Source organism: Paroedura picta, chromosome 1 (assembly GCF_049243985.1).
Source record: "Paroedura picta isolate Pp20150507F chromosome 1, Ppicta_v3.0, whole genome shotgun sequence".
NCBI classification, from domain to species: domain Eukaryota; kingdom Metazoa; phylum Chordata; class Lepidosauria; order Squamata; family Gekkonidae; genus Paroedura; species Paroedura picta.
Window position 1 is genome coordinate 95,953,679 of NC_135369.1, and position 25,003 is coordinate 95,978,681.

The 25,003-nt window shown below is 41.2% G+C and overlaps 1 protein-coding gene across 7 annotated transcripts in view; it reads right to left on the reverse strand.

Annotated features, from left to right (window-relative positions):
• ARID1B (AT-rich interaction domain 1B) overlaps window positions 1-25,003 on the reverse strand; it is a 488,774-nt gene that overhangs the window by 120,080 nt on the left and 343,691 nt on the right. For all 7 annotated transcript variants that reach the window (XR_013233491.1, XM_077348882.1, XM_077348907.1 and 4 more), the window contains one exon: window positions 10,470-10,559. Coding sequence is in view for 6 of the 7 variants with exons in the window: in XM_077348882.1 (XP_077204997.1) it covers window positions 10,470-10,559 (90 nt within the window). In the remaining variant the exon portion in view is untranslated. The remainder of the gene's footprint in view (window positions 1-10,469; window positions 10,560-25,003) is intronic.

Genomic DNA, 25,003 nt, shown 5'->3' on the forward strand with positions numbered 1-25,003 from the left:
CCTGTAGTTAAGTATCACGGTTTGGAAGTTTCTTTCAAGTGGTACGGCCCAATATGTTTCTGGTGAAGTTTACAGGCTCATTGGCTGAAATACAACGGTTGTCACAACTTTCAAGGGAGGAATGATAATGATGGGGGAGGTCTAAATAATTTGGCTGAGTGGATCAGGAAGTAATGGATTTTATTCTGTTTCAGTAAAGAATGGTTTAAGATAATCACGATGTGTATTTAAAGTATGAATGCTAAACTATCACCACTGAAACGGTTTGTGTCAACAGAGCATGAGCTAATATGAAGACTTTAATTGGGATTTATTCTGAAGATTAAGCATGTGTAACCCAGCAATCAAACTCACTAGTACATTATAAGCTTTTCTTGTATATAGAAGATATCTGTTTTTTAAAAAATTGATTTTTTTTGTGCTTTAAAATCAGTTTTATATTTTGGTATGTTTGATTAGGATTTTTCTTTCTTTGTATCCCACCTAAAGATGGCAAATAGATGTCAAGAAATAGTCTCTTTATCAAATGTCAATATTAAGTCATAATGATAACTGAGTAGAAAATGTGAGTGAAAAATTCCCTAAGTGATACAAATGACATCCAAAGAGATAAATATGTTTGTGTTTCATTAAATGAAAATAAATGGATGATGAAGTGACAGGATACAAATGATGTAAGTATGGAATATTAAAAGGAATAAGTAAATCAAGAGCTTGTAGTTACAGAAATTCATTGTATGTGTGCACAGGAAAGCACAAAGAGAACATCAAAATGCCTGATCACATCCCATCTGTTTCTGCCTCTTGCTGGATAACAATCTCCACTGCCAAAAAGCCATTTAAATTTACTACATTGCCGCTACTGATAAATATCACTTCTGTGAAGATCTAATACTAAATAAGAACTTGATTTTGAGATAATGCTTACATGCAGCTGTGTCAAATAGATCAAGGTTTTGCTCAGCTCAACACCTGGATTCTATAAGGCTGCAATTTGTTACCCACTGTGAGTATTTGCAGTACACTTTTTAAAGAACAAACCACTTTTCCTTCACCTCCCCCCAATGAAAAAGCCAAGAAACAGAGCAAGATGAAAAACTATCACAGGATGTAGAACATAAATGACAGGGAGAGGGGGGGGAAGACCCTTGAGGGGGAAGGATGAAAAGCAGGATATTGGCAAAGGGTGGCAAAGACAGGGGGCTTTTCGGAAGCACTCATGATGGGTACCTTCCATGCGGATCTGACAAGCACAGAATGGTGCCATGAAACTGCCTCCAGCCATGGAATACATTTTCCAGCACATCACAGCAACTGCAGTGGCATCAATTCTACTTGCAATCTGTGTCCAAACAGAAAAAAAAGTTCTCTGTGGTCCTATTTCAGCACATCTCAAGGACTAATTAAATCCTCATTACTTTCTTCTAATTATTCCAGAGCTCTGGGATTTGACTGAGCAAGTCTCTTATGCTACATCAGATGAAAAGGGTTAAATAACCTGTGCTGATTTTGAAACTCCAGACCTATTCCAGACCTTTAGCATATCATCATCAGCATTATCATGAATATTTAACTACATACTGCTGTGAAGATTATAATGGCGGAACAATTAAAAGGTTTTTTTTAATTAATTCTGACCCATATACATTTTCCTTAATAAATAAAGGCTTTTTAAGCCTCTCCTTCATGATAGTGTGTGCCACAGTAACAGCATGAGACCATTTAATGGTTCCATTATATGCTGTGTTTTTAGCTGCTCCAGATGTACTATTTTCGCTTGAGCATGATGGAAGAAGGGCATGCATACTGCAAACCAAGATCAGAACTGGCAATGCAAAATGGATGGGATCTGACGTGGGTTTCTCAGAATATAAGAAAAAAATAACACTTTCCCTAGCTCCTTTAATAGTGTTGTCAGTTTTAAATGCCAAGTTACAAAACAATATATTGAAATAGTATTAAATTAAGAATTGTGCATATGTGTGAACTAGCATCGGACTTATATAGATAGTATAATTTGCAATCCTATTTTGTAATGTGATCTTTGGGAATGACTTAAGGCAGAACCCTGCAAACTTTGGAGTCCTTGGGCTCTTTTGGAATTCTCACATAGGTGGCAGATGCAACTACAAAATGGCTGCTACAGGAGGCAATCACAGAATAGCTTCTGTGGAAGATGGAGCCATGCACACACACAAGAGGAAGCCCAAGTGCAGAGAAGGTGGTGGATAATTGAAAGATATATACTGGGGAAAAGAAGACGAGTTGATTTTTATCCCACCCTATTTTGTAATCAATTCAGCCCCCTGGATTAACAGAGTCTATTCAGGCCCTTGGCTGGAACAGTTATTGGAAGAAATTTTTAGGAAGTATTATGCTGTCATCTATTTTTCTATTTTTTCACTTCATTTTGATCTGTATTGTTAAGGGGTTTTATGGACTTTTATATATATTGTATTATTATTGGTTTTATTCTGTAAGCTGCCATGAGATGGCCTATCATGAGTGGTGGTATAAAAATCTTAATATGAATAAATAAATAAAATATGCCTGTATGGGCAATGATGCACAAGATATTGTGATGAGTTTAGTGACAGGCCTTTCCTTTCCTCACATAATATATATTTGTATTCCTTTCATAGCGTTAATAAATGGATTGTGTTTTGTTTCTTTTGTTGAAGTAGTAACGCTCTCAAAAACATGTTTACCCAAATTCTTTGTAACTGGGAGGGTCCTGAGTTGGATTCACCTGCTCTTAACTCTAAGAGAGCCAGTTTGGTGTAGTGGTTAGGAGTGGGGATTTCTAATCTGGCATGCCAGGTTTGATTCTGAGCTCCCCCACATGCAACCAGCTGGGTGACCTTGGGCTCGCCACGGCTCTGATAAAACTGTTCTGACCGAGCAGTGATATCAGGGCTCTCTCAGCCTCACCCATCTCACAGGGTGTCTGTTGTGGGGAGAGGAATGGGAAGGTGACTATAAGCCGCTTTGAGCCTCCTTCGGGTAGGGAAAAGTGGCATATAAGAACCAACTCTTCTTCTTCTCTTCTTCTAATAATGAAACAGGGCCCAGGTGCGATGCATCCCTGGAATGAGCAGAGGCAGGTATAATACATCAACCTTGTTTACCACTCATGCTTAGGGATAAAATGTAAGGTATTGACTTAGCATGAAATGCTGCAGTGTAGGCTGGGCCATGTGCTGCACACCTTTTGGCTGGGGTCAATATCTCTGCTACCATCCCGGTATTATCCTGTGAATTACCACTGCCTGCTAAATGTGTTTAATAAAAGATAGTAATTTTTCCTTTCCACTGATGTGCTTATTGTTTCCTAGGCCCTCTCTGCTCTGAGCCCTCTTAAACCTAGAACTAGCCCTGGTTTTAATTCAAGGGAGCATTAAGCACTCAGTACTTCACAGGCAAATCAATGTGGCCAGCTGTCTTTGCCTTCGAGTTCACACTCTGATGTTTTCCCATGCAACAGGATACAGCAACCCTAATTTTCTGAAAGAGCTGGAATTCCTTGATGCAGCTCAAACAGAAGCATGCAGAACTGCAGGCTGTGTTTGTGACCAGAGGAATTAAGCAACTTGTGGAATGGACCAGCTATCATGGGTACACACAAAAGTAAGCTTTAAATGCATTAGAGTCTGTTTTGGCCTGTTGAGAGAAAGAAGAAGAAGAAGAAGAAGAAGAAGAAGAAGAAGAAGAAGAGTTGGTTCTTATATGCCGCTTTTCCCTACCCGAAGGAGGCTCAAAGCGGCTTACAGTCGCCTTCCCATTCCTCTCCCCGCAACAGACACCCTGTGGGGTGGGTGAGGCTGAGAGAGCCCTGATATCACTGCTCGGGCAAAACAGCTTTATCAGTGCTGTGGCGAGCTCAAGGTCATCCAGCTGGCTGCATGTGGAGGAGGAACGGAAAATCAAACCCAGCTTGCCAGATTAGAAGTCTGGACCTCTAACCACTACACCAGCAGCTGCTGCCCAAAACACCACTATTTTAAACTCCACTGTCAACCAGATCTCCAGTGGCCAATCAGAACCATCCCCTTTTGGCACTTGCTGGATGCCAGAAAAAGTGTCAGTGGGCCCCATGGCACCTTCAGGCACCATATAGGGGTTCTGACTGAGGACATGTCTATGTCGCCCTCAGCTGTCATTCATTTTATTAGCCCTGATACAGGAGGACTTCCAGAAATATGGTACCCTTGAGTATTAATTATTCCATTGGCATAACTGTTAGTGACACCAAGAGTTCCAGCAGTATCCCATTGATTATTACATTACCTTTCTCACAGAGGCACTGTGAAGTTTATGTAACTTCCCCATAATGTCTGATATACATATACTTGGATATTGTTTTCTCAGTAAATACAATACCATGAAATACTTTTTGATATTTTCCAGCTCCTTTTTTTTTTCTCCTGAGAAATACTGGAAATATCCAGAATTGGATCAGGAAGCTGTTCACAACAAATGTAGGGTGCAACAGCCATTTAACATATGAAGGGCTATTCTTTTTAAATAGAGTACGTGCCCTTTGAACATTGGAGGCCAGGAATATCTCAATTGAAAATAATGACTATTTAAAGTTTAAAGGGCAAGCACACCAGTGAACAGCTGAGGATGCTCTTAATAATGGGTGGTGGACTTGGGAATCCAGGTCTACTGCCCCAGTGGTCCTCAACCCCCAGTCTGAAGACCGGGACCGGTCCGTGGATCAGTTGGTACCGGGCCGCAATTCCTCCTCATCCTCCTCCCTGGTTGCTGACTTGGAGGCTGCCCTGCCACTCTGCCGCCGGCTCACCTTTGGTGCTCTCCAGCGGCCACCATGGCTGGGGTTCCCGCTCAGCATGGCACTGTGCAGCTGCTGCTGGCAGCACCGCCCAGCAGGTGGCGGGAAGTCAGGGGCGCCAGTGAGAAAGCAAGTGGAGCAGGGGCTCAGGCGGTGGCAGCGACCTCCCTCGGCAAAAGACTCCCCCGGGCCTCAGAAAAATTGTTGTTGATAAAAAGGTTGGGGACTACTGTACTGCCCAACGTTTTCAACAGTAGGTGGACCTTGCCTCCATATTTGGGAGGACAGGTCTATAAAAATAATGCCATTTAAACTTTGAAGGGACTTTATTTTTAATGACAGGCCAGTTCTCAATTCACCACCTTGCAGTCTGAAAGAATAGGAGGAACCCACAGCCAATTACAGAAAATAACTGCCCTTTTAAATTTCAATCTGGAGGCCAGATCTACCTCTACCTACTGAAGATAAGTAAAATAATGTCAAACTCTGAATGAAATAACTGTACATGTAATAGTTGTCCTGTGTGATATGTATTCAGAAATGATGAAGCTTAGTTCTTACATCATTGACCAAAGTCTAGAAAGGAGCTAATAATTTATGACAGGGCACTGTTTTCAATAAACATATCAGTACCCTTTTGTTCATGCATACATTCATTTCTTTACACAAAAAGTGAAGTATTGGAAGGAATAAAACCGGCCTGAAATTGGAGAGTCACTTGGTGTTTTTAACTGGAAATGTTTCTATTGGTGAGCCAAGTGTTTAAATTACTGTAACGGATACCTGCAGTTCAGGTGTCTTCAGCAGGAATGATTTTCTGCTTGGGTTTTTATCAGCAAGTGACAAGCACCTTCCCTTTGAGTCCTTCTACTCTACACTCCTTCCCCTCTCCAAGTTCAATGGAAAACAGTTCAAGCAAGCAAAAGAATCAGCTAATGTAACAGTCTCTTTAAAAGGTGAAATTTTCCATTTCAAAGAAGTAGCTAATCAATGGCAGGGCACAAAAGGGAATGTGCTCATGTTTATAGGCAGAGACCTTACACACGCTTTGGGAAACAAGTTCTGCAAAATCAATATGACCTCACTGGTTACAAATTTCGTATCTGCTGCATGAAACAAATGAACATTTTAAACAAGGAAGGTCACAAAGATTAGCTGTAGTATGACAGGAGTTTCAATAAATATTCTGAATAAAAACACGGTCTCTTGAAGACAAATATCAGAAGAATTTTTTTAGAAACAAAATGGCAGGCAACCTTGTGCCGGCACAGCAATTTGAAAATTAGAGTCTAAATTCTCCAACTGCAGGTCACAATAAATTATTCATCAAAAAATGAACCATTTTTACTTGGCCTTGTGATTAATTGTTGGATGATTCTCTCTAGCCCACTTCATCAGATTCTATAACAGGCAATGAAGACCCTAATGTTTAGCTACAGTTAATAACCTCAGCTGGAAATTTGCTTGATGTAGCTCCAAGAGCAAAGAAAGCACAGCACCAAGAGATCTAAAGTTCTCAGAGACACCAGAACTTGGTGCTAATCAGTAGCAAGGTTTTACACAAGTTAACCACAACGTTAAGGCTCACTGCTCTACTGTGATTTTGACCTCCAATACTCCAACTGAACCCCAAACCAATAACACTTGCAGAGGACTCTACAACCTTTGTCTGGGTTTCTGAATTTTGTAGGACATTCATATGGAATACACACAGTTCTAGCTGACTGTCAGGTGACCAAACACCTGATATAATTGTCTGGACTCCTTCTTTAGAATAAGCCAGGATTTAGTTCTCCTCAACAGTCACTATGACATGTCCACTAAAGCAGGTTCCCAGGAACAAAGGTGAAGCAGACTCCTCATATACTTTGGGTCATCATAATGAAAAACAAACATAAGAAACAACAGGCCCCTATTTTTAATTTATAATTTGCATGTATATGCCGCTGCTCATGAACCTGCTGTCTTGTGGTGATTTTTGAAGATAAACATAAAATACATGGTAAAACAACAGGCCTATATGAAACAAAAAGACAATGTGACATCAATGCCTGTGGAATGACTCTTTAATATCATTATGGGCATTGTCCTAGGGAACACAGCATCTAGCACAGTCCATGATTAAACTCCTGATGGATGCATTTTCAAGGTCAGCACTTAACACATACCCACATGGGAAATTCACAGCAAGGAAAGAGCTTGATCAGTTTCCCAAATGCACAGTGCTGCTAAGCACACTTATTTATGTCTCTGGTTCACTAGTACTCGGAGTCAAGCAACAAAAAAAGGAATACAATACATGGGATTGGCTAACCAATTATTTATTGAGCAGGACAAAGCAAAGAAGGTGCATGCAAAGTTACCACCTTAGTACAACTGTATCCAACCAGGGTCTACAGTGATAGACAGAAAGGCCTCTTCAATTCCAACCTAGTTCTGTGTCACAGTGTATATTACTATGATTTGTCGTTGTTGTTGTTAGGTGCGAAGTCATGTCTGACCCATCACGACCCCATGGACAAAGATCCTCCAGGCCTTCCTGTCCTCTACCATTCCCCGGAGTCCATTTAAGTTTGCACCAACTGCTTCAATGACTCCATCCAGCCACCTCATTCTCTGTCGTCCCCTTCTTCTTTTGCCCTCGATCGCTCCCAGCATTAGGCTCTTCTCCAGGGAGTCCTTCCTTCTCATGAGGTGGCCAAAGTATTTGAGTTTCATCTTCAGGATCTGGCCTTCTAAGGAGCAGGCAGGGCTGATCTCCTCTAGGACTGACTGGTTTGTTTGCCTTGCAGTCCAAGGGACTCGCAAGAGTCTTCGTCAGCACCAGCATGATTTGTACTGTGTCCTTTTAATTATTTGAGAATATGTAATATATGTCTGGAGCCTGTATATTTTACATCTTTATGTATGCTAATATATGCCTGATCACTGAAGAAGGTGATTGTGCCAAAATGCGTTTGGTCTAGGCCAGTGGTCCCCAACTTTTTCCAGGCTGGGGACCAGTCCGAGAGAGGGGGGGGGGAAAGGAGGCCAGGATGCCGGTGTGCGGGGGCAAACGCGCATGCGAGGAGCTGCTACGCAAATGCGCTAGCGTGGAACTGCCACACCTGCTAGCGTGGAACTGCCACACCTCCCCCCCATTGCTACAGTGTAGCGAGTGCCACGCAACTCCCTCTTCCCCCCTGCGTCGCAGGGCTCGCTACGCAGCAGAAAAGCAGCAGAAAAGCCAGGAGCGATTGGCCGACAAAGTGGCCGATTCGCTCAAGCCTAAGCCTGAGGGCCTAGGCTTGAGTGAATCAGCCGCTTCACCAGTCGATTGCTCCGTTGTTGTGAGTGCCGCACTGTGGGGGAGGGGAGAGGGAGGCGTTGGCACCGGCAAACGTGCAGGCGCAGAGCTGCTGCACCTGTGTGTTTGCGCCTCCCTCCCTCCCCGTAGCGCAGCGCTCGATATGCCGGAGCGATCGGCCGACAAAGTGGCCAATTGCTACTGGAGCAGCAAGCACTGCACTGCAGGGGGGGGGAGAGGAGAGGGAGGCGCCTCCCCTCCCCGCAGCCTACTACGAGGCTTTTGCGGTCTGGAACCGGTCTACAGCCCGGGGATTGACAACCCCTGGTCTAGGCCATTTGTTCTGTGTTTATGATTTTTAGAATAAATTTTATAATGAGGCTATAATTGAGGCCTTATACTGCTTTGAACTTTCATTGTAAATAAATACATGTATTGTTCATTTTTTTACATAATATAATATCAGGATGCACTTTGATACTTCTTTAACCTTCTTTGGTTTCTTCATTCCAAATTTTCTGGGTTAAGTATTTTCTCCTCTTTTTCCCTTGGTTCACTAGCACTTGCCCTATTCAGTTCATGACCTTTCCCCTCTCACTCTCTAGCATTTAGTGCATTTTTAGCCATAGGGCATTATTTATTTCCTTTACCATATACTTTAAGCTAGCGATCCCCAACCTGTGGGCCGCAGACCACATGTGGTCCGTCGACTAATTGGAGGTGGGCCGCGAAGGACGACTTCTCCCCCCCCGGCCTTTAACTTCATCCCCCCCTGGCCCTTTACAACACACTTTGGGTGTCTCCCATCACTCCCAGATGGGACTATCTCGTTGCAGAGAGACAAGCTCAGGGTTCCCATTGATTTGTCATCGTCATGAGTTAAAATTTCCATGAAAATAAAATGTTCCTTATGTTCATTGTTGTGGCGTGACTGTATCTTATTTTGAAGGGATGTTTAAACATTACCATAGCGATCAGAGAATGTTAGGGCAGTGGTTGAGAGCAGAGGAGTAAACTATCCCCCCCCCCACCGGGCCTCAGTAAAATTGTCAAGCGTTGAGTGGTCCCCGGTGATAAAAAGGTTGGGGACCACTGCTTTAAGCCATCTTCCATACATCCTTCTTGCTCACAGCAACACATGCAGAAACTATTGATTGTGAAGAATACAATATTTATGAGAGAGCTCACAAACTGGATTAGTAATTTGAGAGGGAAGGCAATATGGTACAGCCTGATTTTGTCAGATCTCAGAATTAAGTAGGGTCAGTACTTGGAAAGGAGACCTCCAAGGAAGATTCTGTAGAGAAAACCAAGGATAAACCATCTTACTGGCCTTGAAAGTCCCTTGGTGGGGTTACCATAAATTGGATGTGACTTGATGGCACTTTACACATACACTTTAGTAATTCACATTTATACATCAAGTAACAGCATTTAAGTTTCATATGGTGTAATTTAAAACTCTACCCAAATTAATTTTTGATCCTCAATGCAACCAGTCCTTGGATGTGACGGCAATCTGACTGTGACATCTGTCACCTCATTGATTGCCAGGGTTGATTTGGCTGATCGGGCTGGCTAGGCAGGTATTCCCTACCTCCCTGACTGCTCCATGTGCATCCCTCCCAAAGCTGCATGCTCGATGGAAGACGACAACCATCCCAAATGAAAGGAGTGTACCATTCTTTAGTCAAGGGCAACCAATCTTTCATAGTTTGTGTAGAGAAATGGCCAGGAATGTAGCCATTTCCAGCCAGCTAATGCACATCCTTATATTTTACTCCCAGAAGCCCAAACCCAGGGGCACAGGAACTCATCCAAGTTTAAAGAACGGTGGGAAAACTGCTGTCTTTAAGAACAGCTAATATTTCTATCCTACAGGGACCAGCTTCTACTTTTAAATAATGTTTCCTGTATCCAGATTTTTAAAAACATATTAAGATTCTCTGATAATGAATATTTTTAGAGCATTCAGCTCTTTGTTTTTAACTAAGCTCTGGTAAAAATCTCATTTTATTGATTCCTCCCCCCAGGAAACAGTTTCAGAAAATATTTCCCTGACAGATGATTACCAGTGAAATTTCCTTGCTGCTGAACAACAACTGAAACACATGAACAAATTATGCCCTTTTCTATCTCAGGCTTTCCTGTTCTATGGCTATCATCCCAGTCCAGGGAGCCAGTTGAGTAGAGGGGGCTAAGAGAATGAGCTGTGATCTTTGAGATTGCTGGTTCAAACGTAAACATAAAAAATACTCATCTTACAGGACTGTTGTAAGGATTGCAACATACTGTTATATAGGTACAGCACTACAAAAATAATTAAAAATGCTATACGGATGCTAACTCCGTCAGTCAGACATGCTAAGTATGGTCATTATCACAAACCTCTATCCTGTGGCATGGGGGACTGGCTTAAGGCAGGATGGGAGCTGGATTCTGGTTGACTACCAGGAGCCTGGGATGGCATCTGGCTACCTGCAACACACAAAGAAAAAGGAAATAAATAATTGACTCTTGATATAGCAAAATATACATTAATATAACACATGCTTAATTATTAAAACTGTGGCATGTGCTTCATGGAAATCCTGCAACAGTTTGGATTTTTCAAAATCTCTGTTTCCTGTAACTCAACAGGAAAGCATGCATAAACATACTGAGCAACTGGCATGCTGAAATGTTCAATTTTGTACTGAGCTTGCTTCCAATCTCACTGACATGATCCAATTTATATCTGGATAATCTCCTGACACATATTTCTGTGAGGGAGTTTAACAAAATCCAAGTCTACTGTACAGTGGGATTCATACTATTGAGCTTAAACTGGCCTCAAGCCCAGAAGACATGGACAGCTGCCAACAAGTGTACCAAAAACAAATTCCATCTATGCTGCTCAGAAAAGATTTTTCAAAGAATCAGTATCAAATGCTGAGGAGGGTTCTGAGAAGCCCACCATAGAAGTAGCACCACAGTACCATTCTGAATACAAAACAACAACAACAAAACCGAAGGCCTATTACTACATGTCAGAGTCCACTCATGCATCCAGGCAAAGTACTATTCCCCCCTCCCACGCTAGAAGAACAAAGGAAGCCCCTACCAAAAAGAATAGTACTCATTTGAAAGCAAAAAGCCTCCCTTCACATACGTAAGCCTGACTAGGATCAGCTCCATTAAAGCAAGGGGTGGAAGCCAACCATAAAGCTCATCAGCTGATGCATGGATCTTATTTTACAACAGATCTTCAAGACAGGTTTTTGTCATATATAAACCCTTAGAAACTGGCTGGACAGCTCCTCTGCTGTTTCAGCAATCTTTCTTTGAACCTGATTCCTGTCTTGGCTGGACAGCTCCCCTGCTTTCTCAGCAGTCTTGCCTTTGATCTTACTCATCCTCATTCTGCCAGGCTTGCTTTGCTGGCAAAATGGTGAATATAAACACTAACTGGCAACATTACTTGAGGGAATAAAACAGTCAACTTGCAATCCTGGTGCAACATGAAATTGCAAAGTTTTACTGGTGCAACACCTCCTTCCTTCTATTCAGTATTATGTCTTGATCATTAGATCTAGGTGTTACTTGACTTGTAATTCAGAATGTCAAACTATACTATGTTGTATACATCAATTTCAGAAGGGAAAACTGAATCCATCAATGGGGTCTTTAGACATGTGAAGGCCTGAGGAGAACATGGGAAAACTTGGGGGAAAATATCCCCCCCTTTTCCGCAAAGAAAAAAATAGAAAATGTGGAAAGCAATGAAAAAATTCAGATGAAATGTTTTCTTTTTAAAGAATGAACACAATATAAGTTAAAGGTTTTCATATTCAAAAAGATTTTTATACTCAAAAGGCTCATGACTTCCCCCAATTTTCCAATGGAAAAAATGGAAATTTGGGACGGCACTAAGAACTCTATGTTTTCTCTTTCTCATTGAGAAAAAATATTGGTTATAAAACTTGAAGGAGTCTGAGAATTTTCTGAAATTTCTTGGGAAATTTTGAGTAGTGCTGGAAAATACTCATACTGTAAATATGAGCAATGCTTTCAATATGTTTTGTTTAAATGTAAATAATTTTGATTAACAACTAATCTGCTATAATGTGCTTATATTATAATCAGTATATTATACATTTTTTAAAAAATTCAGTGTGTCAATGTTGTAAAAGTTTTGTTTAATATCCAGACATGCTGTCACTCTATGAGGGAGTTCATTAACTATAGAATTTGTTGTTGACTACAGAATTTGTTTTCTGTCTTCAATGCTTATTGCAACCTACCTTTCAGGTGACAATTACAGCTGATTCTCATGAATGTATAAGAAAGGATATATTTTTTCAGAAGGACTGCCAAGGCTTACAAGTAATATATAAAATATGTATTGATAGTGATGAGACAGTGAAGGTTTTCTATATTTAACATCTCTAAAGTACAATATTGCCAATAGATGCCATGACACTAAAAATGTGAAGAGAAGAACTTAAATTCAAATACCACCAAATGCAAAAGGATCTGCCTAAAAATGAACCTGTTTTCCTCTGGAAATTTTTTTAAAGGTTTCTTGTTCTGGGTTTTATAAACCATACTGGAGATTTGGGGCTTTAATTTGCTCCTGTCCTTTTGATACACTTAGAGACTTCCACATTCCCAACAGACTGTTTTCTTGTGTTTTATAAACTGGATAAAATAATGAACCATGGTTCATTTTTTTCTCTACAAACCAGTGTTACATGGTTTACTAGTTTGCTTTCATTTCTGACCCATGCTCAAGGCAAGGAGCAGAAACCAAGGACTTTGAAGGATCATTCCTGTATTAACAAACCATGTTCTGTTACTATACACTTATAAATAGCCCCACCACATACACTAATTGTCTATGACACAAAAATGATGCCAGCTCTTTTCAATATACTTTGGTGACCAATTTATGTAAAGCAATCAACTTTCTACATGAGAAAGGAGAACAATTCTGTGTTTTCTCCTGGGATTTTCATTCATTGCTAATTTGAGAAATGACTTGTTTTGTCAGCTGCAACAGCTGAGGAACTGCCAGAGGATAGACAACAGAGATATTATATTAATATATATTATAAGTATAGCTATTTGGAAACTATGCTAGTGAACTGGTATAAATTGCAGAGTGACCAAATCAAGTCTGAGGATTTGCAACACAAACAAGAACTCATTTGCAACATTTTCCTCCCCCACGTCAAAAAAACTAGGAACAGCAAGGCTTCTGATAAAGTCAAAGCATATTAACACTTTTCTTCTTTGTCCAGGAGATTAAGGTAAAAGTCTTATGTCAGCTTCTATACAGAGTTATCTGCCTGTGGAAACTAGAACATGATGCTCAGTCTTTCCTGAATGTTACTCAGAACTGTCACTGAATGCCTGGAGTCAACTGCAAATAGCTTCAAAGTACTGTAAGTGTCTTCTGTTCATCCATTGCATCATTTTAAAGTAATTAGCCAACTGTTTCCACAGCTGACTTTCGAGGAAAGGCATTAGAACTAGATGTAGTATAGGAAATATGCTAGGGCTGTAGACACTCCTAAAGCACTTGCTGGTAATTTAGAGGGAAATAATTTGCTCCCCTGGTGGACAAAATCTATTGGAAATAATCCAATGATTTATTTAGTTTAGCCCCCTACTCTAGGTCAGAGTATCATGTGTGTGTCACCCTCACTACATGCCCATTCCGGCTATGGTTGAAAATATCCAAGAAAGGAGATTCCACCACCCCCTCAGTAGTTTTTCCACAACTGCTCATAGAAATGCATACCTTTTGTAGTTTAAACCAATTGCTCCCTCCCCCCCCTCCATATAACCTGGGTATGATTTTCAACCTTTCCTACAATGGATTGTCTTTGTACAAACACTATACTATTATAAGAGATCACAATGAATACCGTGCCTTTATATTCTGCAAATGCTTGTCTAAAGGAATAGTCCTCCATAAGACAATATGTACCATTGCTATGAAATCTTTCATGCCCACAGCCTAGTTGCCAAAGCTCATTTAAGAACAAGCAAGGAACATCAAAAGAAAATAGAGGCAAAGCCGTTGCACACTGAAAGGCAATGGGCGCTAGCCTGTAGGTCTCTGTGAGTTTAGTTTAATTCAGCTTATTTGTATGAAGGCTCATATTAGGGATGCCAGTCCCCTGGAACTATAGTTAATCTCCAGACTACAGAGATCAGGGTCCCAGGAGAAAATGGCGGCTTTAAAGGTGGACTCCACCTTTAAAGGTGGAACTATACTTCACCAAGATCCCTCCCTGCTCTCAATCCCACCCACTCCCAGCTCCATCCCCCAAATTCACTCCCAGTAGCCAAATTCAGGACTGGAGCTGCGATATTTCCCAACTGACAGCCTCCAGATGTGACCTGGAGAACTTAGAATCACAACTGATCTCCATGTGAGAGAGAAGAAGAAGAAGAAGAAGAGTTGGTTCTTATATGCCACTTTTCCCTACCCGAAGGAGGCTCAAAGCGGCTTACAGTCGCCTTCCCATTCCTCTCCCCACAACAGACACCCTGTGGGGTAGGTGAGGCTGAGAGAGCCCTGATATTCCTGCTCGGTCAGAACAGTTTTATCAGCGCCGTGGCGAGCCCAAGGTCACCCAGCTGGTTGCATGTGGGGGAGCGCAGAATCGAACCCAGCATGCCAGATTAGAAGTCCGCACTCCTAACCACTACACCAAACTGGCTCTCAGAGCAGTTTCCCTGGAGAAAATGGCTAGTTTGGAGTGGGACTCCATAGAACTGCATTCCATCAAGGTCTCTCCCTGCCCCCAATCCTGCCCACTCCCACCTCACCACCAAACTTTCCAGATATTGCCAACCCAGGCCTGGCAACCCTACCCCCTTAAGTAGTCCTCTGCAGCAAGGTGAGCAAGGCCACATTAAAAGAAGAATCACCTAGCAGGGTGAGCAGGGCTGCTGGGCCTGGCCCTCTGCCCATGGAGCTGCCTGACCATAGGTGGCTTACCGCAGAGTGGCACTGAGCCCCCTTCACCTGCTCTCTGGCACACGTGAAGCCTTATCGGGAAAAGAGCAAAGTGATCATGGATGCCAGGGTCAGCCCTCCTCCCACTGTTGTGACTTACTGTTAGGGTTTTGCCATGAAGCATGGCCACAGAGTGGGTTCGGCTCTCTTCCTGCTATGATAATTGTCTGGAGGCAACAAGAAGGAGGAGGAGTGCAGGGCAGAGCTGTGACTGGCCATGAGTGAAGGAGTCCCTGAAGGAGTGAAGGGTGCATATCCCCTACTGAGGGCCAATCACAATGAGTTTTACACAATCCCTCATCATGGACACAAACTGGACATTGTTAAGGGGGAGATGGGATGTAACAAGGGGGAGATGGGACATTGGGGGGGACATTGGGATGTAACAAGGGGGAGATGGGACATTGCATTTCTATATTATAACACAAGATGGATTCAGTAATTTTAGCTGGTATATAAACAGTAACTTTTTGTTAACAGAGGCCAATAAAATTTATCTCGTTTATTCTTGAACAAATTCCATTAGATGGGACATTTAAAGGACACTTGAAAAATCTTTTCCAAAGACATTATATTATAGAGAACCAAGGAAGAAAACTGCAAATGGTCAATCAGGATACCTAGATTAATGATAACTTATGCCCTTTCATTTTTGTAAGACTGTTAGCGTAAGTTCAAATGTGATGATTTTGGCTGTTTCTAGTTTAGACTAAGAGGTAGGCAGAGAGGCACTGTGAAAAAGGTATTGGAGTGGAACTCTCAATCTAAAAGGTTTCCACAGTCCTTAACAAGCTCAAGGCAAGCTTGCTTTTCTTATACAAGGCAAATACAAGGCAAGCTTGCATTTAATATACAGAGATTTATATCATAAGGGATTTTATTTGCCCTAAATTAATATACCGTACTCTAAGATTTTTAGAGTTTTATTTCAAAATGTTAGGAAAACTTACAGTATTTTGTATAAATGTGATGAGATTTTAACTAGGAACTCCTGTATGCCAAACAGATGTTTTATTACTGAACCATGTCCCCTACCTTCCCCTGATACTAACTTCTCGTGCATCAATGGAAAATGTTTTTAAAGCATCCCATAGTGTTGCCAAAGTTTTGGAGTGGTGCAGTGTGTGTTTGTGGGCTGTGGAAGCAAAAGCTGCTGTGAGGCTTGTCCAGGTAACTAATAGTACATTGGTCAATGTATATCACTTATATTTTTACCTGAATAACAGGTACAATGAAAGGTTGTTGAATGCTGGTCATACAATCCAAATAATTCACATATAGGTGGGTGTCTGTGACCATGTGATTTTTCTCATGGTAAAGAAGCTCTACTATAGATAATCACTTGTGAACAACATTACTACAGGATTAAGATGATGTGCCTTTTTATTTGCTTTTTAAAAAACTTAGTAATGTATTCTTTCGACAGAGGAAAAATATAAGTGCCTAACAGACAAATTGCTCTAAACCAGGGGCCCCCAACCGGAGGCCTGTGGGACGCATGTGGCCTCCTACCTCTTTCTGTGCAGCCCTCCAACCAGCTATCACCCTCAGGGCATTTTTCCTCAGACCCATGCTGTTCTTTCTGCCTCAAGAGTCATCATCTACTGCTGTTCATCCTGTCCCTTTCCTGGGGAAAAAAATAGCAACATTGTTTGTTTTGGTCTCCATGGCTCCTTCTGTCAGCCCCCTCTTGTTCTTATCTTCCATAACTACCTGATATATTTATCAACTTAAAGAAATTTGCTGCAGGCATGTTCACAATCTTTGGCACGACATACATCTGTGAACAAACCTTTTAAAACTGAAAATTGTGAAATCTAAGTGTAGGTCAAGGCTTAGAGATAAACATTTACATGACATTTTAAGATTGTCTATCACAAACCTTGACTTGGACATCAAACTTTGGCTAACAGAAAACAGTCATAAAAATCACACTGACTAGGTCAGCGGTTCTCAACCGCTGTCATGCGGACGCGCACACACAGCAGCGCACATGCACACACGCCCCTGTCACTCTTGCTGTAGGGGTCATGGAGCAATGGTGGCAGTGGCCAGAGTGGTGGCGGCATGGTGCTGGCCTCCTTTGCGCTACCTCGGAGCTCACCAAGGCAGCATGCAGGAGGCCAGCGTCACAGGAGTGGCGGCAGTAGCATGGCACTGGCCTCCTCCACACTGCGTGGTGAGCTCCGAGGTGGCATGGAGGAGGCCAGCGCCATGCTGCCGCCGTGACCCCCTGGAAAATGCTCAACGACCCCTTGAGGGGTCACGGGTTGAGAACCACTGGACTAGATAAACATGTGTAGTTAAATAAAAGGATCCCACAGTAAAATATTGTTCCAAAATGGATTGCATTAAATTTAACATTTCTTCATTTGAATGTTTACTTTTGATCTAAATAAGTAGGTTAATAATTTTGTTATATTTTGGTTTAAGATGTGGCCCTCTTTAGGCACCGGGAACACTAATGTGCTAAAGGTTGGGGAACCCTGTTGTAGACACCTATGAAGGATAGCTGCAAAGTAGCAAAATTATTTTCATGTATTCACCTATTCAGAGCAGTGGTGGTTAATCTGGTGGTTAAAAGCCATGGACTCTAATTTGGAGAACCAGGTTTGATTCCCCTCTCCTTCTGCTGGGAGACATGGGCCACAGAACTCTCTTAGCCCTACCAGCCTCACAAGAAACCTGTTTGGGAAGAGAAAGATGGCAAACTGCTTTGAGACTCCAGGTTTGAGAAAACAGGTTATAAAAACCTCTTCTTCATCATCATCATTACTGCATTTACCAAGATGTAGAAGGAAGAAAAGCTTACAATACTCATTTTGCTTTTTGTTTAAAATGTTTAATTTTTGCCACAGCTTCAATACACCTACTAGTCTTTTAAGGTGCCACAAGATTCTTCTTAGTTTCAGATGCAACAGACCAACATGGATACTTCACTGGAATTTATGCCTGATACACCATTTGACCACTAGTATATATTTTCATGAATGGAAAATATACCACAAGGAATAAAATATCAGACAATATTTTAGAAGAACAGCACATAGCTGTTGGTCGGATAGATGCCAATCAAATCAACCACATTGTAAGCCATAATGTCCTTATTATGTATAATATGAGATGGAATGCCCATAAAAATCTTTATGAAAAGCAGCTACTCCTGCTTTCACAATTGAAGTACTTAAATTTAACTACCTCTTCATGTTTGTTGGTGTAATGCCTAAAAGAGGGACTCAACATTATGTCGTAATTGCATGCCAAGTAGTATTTCACATAAAAGTTAAGAAAAACCAGAGCTGGTTTATAAAGTGTTTAATGTGCAAAACATTGCAATTTCCCCATTCTTCACAGATTACTATTGCCCTCTTTGCAATAATATTTTTTCTTCTAAATGTAAATAATGTGAGATAGGAGTTAAACTGAGAAATCTTTTTCAAGACAGTTGGTCCACATGATAATTTTAGCCAAAAAAAAAAAAATCCTGGCTTATGCATGACAGACCATGATTTGTCATTACATGAAGGAAACTGGGGAATCCTCATGCTTGTTGACTCCCTTCCCATTCTGTGGAAAGTGCTTCCTGAAGAGGCAAGGAGAGTCCCCCTGCTGGAGAACATCACATGGATCTACAAGCCTTTTGCTTGCTAGAGGTCTTGATGGATGTCCTGGAATATGAATGGTAGGCATCTTCTGGGAGTGAGGAGATTTTTTACAATTTTATTTTAATCTACAATGTTTTATTACTTGTAAATCTCCTTGAGTCAATAGAAAAAGGGTATAAAATTTAAAATTAATTAATCACAAATTCCTGAGGCTTATATCTGGAACAACAAACTATGGGATGTTTCACCAAGGCTAGTAATGATATGACATATCATTATTATTTATTTGATTTGTATGACCGCCACTCTCGGAAACCGGCTAGCGGCGGTTCACAATGTTTCAATACAAATCAGTACATTAAAACTATTTAAATTCCCCATTAAAACCCCATAAACAATAACTCAGTCACAATGATGGTGATTGAATAAAACTATTCCCACACAGGCCCACTAGATGGGCAGAAAGGAGCGGATGGATAATTGGGTATAGGGTGAAACAATCTGGGGAACCAGGCCAGTCTAATACTGGCCTCCCTCACCGGGGAGAGGGGCCCGATCTTAGCCCCCTGGCCACCACCCGGCCTCAGACAAATGCTCTGAGGCCGTTTTCCAGGTGTGCCTCCCGGGGTCCTGGGATGATCAGCAGATTCTAACCCGCAGAGCGAAGTGCCCTGTGGTGGGCATAAGAAGGTAGGCAGTCCCTCAAGTATGCAGGATCCAAGCCGCATATAGCCTTGAAGGTTAATATCAAAACCTTGAACCTGATCCGGAAACAAACTGGCAACCAGTGCAGCTGCTTCAGCAGAGGCTGAACACGAGACCTCTGGCGAATCTTTCTGAGGGGAGATCCAGCCATCCATCCATCAAGAGATAGAGCTGGGTATCATCAGTGTACTGATGACACCCAAGCCCAACGTACCAGCTGGGCCAGAGGATGCCTACATATGTTAAATAATGTGGGGGAGAGCACTGCTCCCTGTGGCACCCCACATGGGAGTGCAAAGGAGTTGGATAACACCTCCCCCACAGCGACCCTCTGTGACCTGTTCTCTAGAAAGGAGGTTAGCCACTGAAGAGCCACCCTTCCAATCCCAGTATCAGTGAGGCAGTCAACCAAAAGCTCATGGTCAACCACATCAAATGCGGCTGACAGGTCTAATAACAATAAGAATGGCTGACCCACCCCGGTTCAGTTGGCACCAGAGATCATCTGTCAGGGCGACCAGCATGGTCTCCACCCCATGTCCAGGACATAAGCCAGACTAGTATAAATCAAGGGCTGAAGTTTCCTCCAAAAATGATAGGAGCTGGTCTGCGGCAGCCCTCTCAACTACCTTACTCAGGAACCCAAGATGAGATACCGGGCGGTAGCTGGCGGGGTCCCGCGGATCCAGCGATGTTTTTTTTCAGAAGAGGGCAAACCACTGCCTCCTTGAGCCGCTGAAGGAATTCAGGGAGAGGTTTATAATCTCCCTCAGGGGTACACCTATCGGTGGGTCGCTGGTCTTAAGCAACCATGACTTTCAGGTATCAAGGGGACAAGTGGTCACCCTCACTGATCCTAGCAATTGGATAAAGAGAGCTGCCTGAAGCCATCAAACCTAATTCCCCATAACAGCCATGGAGCTTCTAGTTTGCAAACTGTATCAACTGTGGCAGTAAGGTCACAGCAGAGTGACAAGACCTTATATGCAAAACAGCTCACAAAAGCCTCACAGCCAAGTTCCAATTGACTACTATTTTGATGCCCTCCCTTGAGGGCAGTAAGGGTCTGAACTACCCTAAATAATTGGGCTGGGCGAGAGCTAGCGGTCACGATTTCTGCAGCAAAGTAGTCACAAAGTAGAGGTCCATACACTTTAAATCCCCATAAGAAGCACATTTCTGATAACTAAGTGCTTGTGACAAATAAGGCAGGATGACCTTTCCTGATAGCTCTGCTGACTACTTGACCACTGTTAGATATAGGACTATATGGAACCTTTATCTAAGTCTGCATCTCAGTGAATGAAGTGCCTTTAGGCTACATTTTAGGCTACACTGGGGAGTGAGTGGAGTGTAGCAGGTTGGATCAGTCACGCACTATCAGCATCACCTCATAGGGTTGTTGTGGGGATAAAACATAGGATGGAGAACCATGTAAGCTGCTACAAGTGTCCACTGAGAAGAAAGTTAGGGTATAAATGAACAAATGAATAAAATTACACAGCAGAACTGCATCCAACACATAATTCAGACAATAGAAGTAGATTTGCTACCCAAAGTATTTGTCACTCCTTTATCTTTTAAGTTTTTTTTTCTTATTTAGCATGCGGAATAATACATAAACAATGTGTTATTATATGTTAGAAGAATCTGGTCTTATTAGGTTCTTAGAAATGTTTAAACTTTATACTTTGATGCAATGTGATTATATTTAATATGAAAATGTTTGCATCAAACAACATTACGGATTTCCTTAGGATGGTTCAGCACAGCCTCTCAGCCATACCACACATTTTTCTCTCAATTTTCCCACCTGCAGAAACTCTAACAGATCTCCCTCACTGCTTGTGCTTTCCAAAGTACCATTAGTTTTCTAAGAATCATTTTTTTAATCAACACACTTCATGCCAGAAAACCCTTCTGATCTAGAAACTGAGGAAGATCTTGTAACCAAAGTAGTTCTGGCAGCAAGTAAATGACTATTTAACTGGCCATGGTATCAGTCATTCCGAATTCAGCAGACAAATAGCACTGTCTACTAGCTGTTGAAGGCAATGACACAGCTATGGGTAATCATTATGGAGCTGAAAAGAACCCAGAATCCTTAGCTTCCTATCACACTGTGAGGAAATATACCAAAGAAGAAGTAAATGCTGAATGCTTGCTGCTGGGGACAGCCCTCTTTGCCTCTGTTATGGGCCTTCTAGGACATCATCATTCACCTGGTGAACCATAAGTCTAACAAGCATGGCTTTCTTTATGTTCTTAGGTTTGTCCTGAATGTATTTCTAAAGGCTACATTTTGTTTTAGCAGTTCATAGAAGAATTTAGGAAGGTAAATAAGAAATTCAAGATTCAAATATTAAATATGCTAGAATCCTTCTCATACCAATGCCCATTCCAATTTGTCTTTAATAGCTGGGATTTTTTAAACCACTTCTCTCACTTTAGGCATCCTCATGATTATTCACAGCACTTCTTAGAGTCACAAAAGCAAAGCTACGCAAAAAGGAAAGACAGAAGACATTTCCTCCTATGTTATCAAATATTGGTTAAATTTTTTAAAACATCTGTCTTTTAATGCTCAGTTTGCATGGTTAAACCTTTTTGCCACTGATGCTTCACTAATTTCTTGAGCTAACTGATCACTGCCCTGCACTTCTTGGATAAACGTGAGGAAAGAATTAACAAATTTTAGTAAAACACCAAGTGAGTATTTCCTAATTCCATCAGAAGGTTCCCTGAGTCTGCATCCCTGGCACACTAAATCACATTTACTGCATTTCTTTATGTACCCACACAACTGCAAAAAATTAAGCATAATTTTAGGAGAGAACATTCAAGCACATAAATTAGGAAGTATAAAGTGTTTATATATTGAAAACATGCTAAAGTTAGTACCATGTCAGTAAAGGAATAAGCAAAATGAGACTAAACTGTACCAGAATGCTTAACCATTGAAGAATACTGGCCTTGATTCAACCAAATCTGCACAGTGAACTGTGTTACAAATATTAATTCATGAAGCCACATCTTTTGCCCTTCCTTTAATTCCACTGCAGAGCCAAATGGATAGATTTCCCCTTGACAGTGTTTTACTGCTCACCTGGAACTAAGCCTGGGACCCTGATAATTGCAATGCATTACACTGCGACTAAACTGCCTTCTAAGGGTCAGATTACACCTTGGCTGATTGGTGTCATAGCGACAGTACAATGCAGTCATAAACCCTGTGAAATTGGCCATTTAAACTGTGTTTATGGTTGCTTTGTGTGCTGATAGATCTGGAATAGAATTGCCACATTTGCTGTGTAAAAAACTATTATAAAAACACATGCCCCAGGCAAGTCTTTCCCATTATTTGTGCAGCATCTAGCACAATGTGATCATATTCTCACTTCAGCTTGACACCACCAAATTAAAACATGTACCTAAGAATTCCAAATACTAATCCATTTCCTGTGCCAGCTATATTTATCCTTAAGAATAGAATTTAGAGTAGGAAATGGAAACTTAAGCAGTGTGTGATTCTAGCCAGAAATATTTCCAGTGCTCCAGAGAAGCCACATCTTCCAGGATGCTAGAATGGAATTCTTCAGGTTCAGGCTGAAGAGGCCAAAGTGAAAACAACAACAACAACAACAACAGCTAAATACTTATTAATATCACGAGGAACAGGTAGAAAAGGTTTTAAATTACTGTATGGAGATCACAAAAGCTTACAAGAGAGACAATAAATTGATCCCAAATCCAAAATGGTTACAAATTGGCTGGCTTTGGTTGACAGTAATCAAAAGTAATTCCACAAGGAAAATGTAAGATGTTGCACATAGGAATAAACACAAAGAGAATTCATAACAGGGTATGGGAAGTGGTTAGTTTTTACCACTGAGGAATAGGATTTAAAGTTATATGAGGAATCTTTTTTGCAAGTTTTTTTTTTCATTTGTTCTATTTTAATTTGTTGTTTATAGTTACCATTGATACTATCTATGTAAACTACCTTGAAGCATTTGGAAGAGTGGATTATAACAGGCAAGAATAAATAAATAAATATACAAATGCTTTATGGAGGGTATTAGAAAAACATACACCATCATATCAAGCTCTGGCACAAAATGTTAAGCATTGTTTTTATATTGTATCAAAAGGAGTATAATTTCTAAGGAAGTATGATTCTACACCCAGCACTGATCAATACTACATTGTGCTCATAGCTTCAAGAACAATGATGACAAATTGGAAAGGATCTAGAGGAGAGCTACAAAGATGATGAAGGATCTATGAGGCAAGTAATTAAGGGCTGAAGGACTTTATATTTAGACTGGAAAAAAAATACAAGTATGGCAAGATGCCATTGCAAGTGCAGAGAGACAAAAACCCAAGGGGCCACCTACCGCGGGACTCATGGAGCATTTAGGGGCACAATACCGCAGGACCCTCTCACGGAGGAGCAGGATTGCCAGGGATCACCACATAACAGAGGAGAAAGAAAAGGAGGTAAGAGGAGTTATGACATTAAGGGATCATAGGATCAAAGCTGGAGAAAAAGATGTAGGTTTGGTCACCAGACTATCTGGGAGGTAGGAAGTGAAACAATTAAGAAATTTCCCAAATTGGCACAATTCACCTCATTCAAATGGCCTTCATGAACCCTGGTAGCACGATCATAGAAAGGAAGCTGAAGAGGACCAAGCTGGCTGTAGCACATCAGGCCTGCCCTCCACAGCTGTAGCTCTTCTGTCCATAATTTTACTGCTAAGTAGATTTGCTCTTTGGAATACTTTCAGAGAGAGAATTTAGAAGGAAGGAACCAGTGAGCAGTATCCCATTCGAGAAAGGTATTATCATGTTGCTTAGTTTAATTGCACCGTATCTTCACTTCGTACAACTGAGTAGAAACCACATTCCCTAATTTTATTTAGACATGCACAAATTGCAGCAACAGCAACAAATGCTTTTTAGAGAAAATCACAAAAAACACAATTGGCAATAAGATGTTAAAAACAGACTGCTCACTAATTAAAAAAAATCAAAATCAGATAAAAATTAGTTAAAACATCCATCTTGCTGGCAAAAAATACTGGGAAGAGCCAAATTTTCACTTGTCATCAAAGAGCTAAGAATTTAGAGCTTAAATAAGACCTAGTAGCCAGTGTTCCTTACAGCATGTGCATCCACAGAGAAGGCTCCATTCTATTCTATCACAGTCCTGCCATCAAAACAGGAGAGGATGTATTTATGCAGAAGTATATCCCACTGGCTTCAACAGGTCACTGTAAACCTACTACATATCAGAATCAACTAGTATTAAAAATTGCAAATAAAACAATAAAGAAACCTCTTGAAATAGATAGTTAGAAGTATGGGATATGTACAACAGGCATAATAATATGCCCAGGGCTAAAAACGTCCTAACCATATATGGAGTGTATAAAGGCAGAGCTGGACTTCTTATCAATCCATCTCAAGTCATCCACTATTTGACCTATTGATTAGCACTGGATTAGCACTCATTTAAAATTGTTTAGTGGCGTATAATTCTTAGGTAGCAGATACAACTAGGCCTGGAACAGGCAGCCAGTGCTGGTGAGTAACAG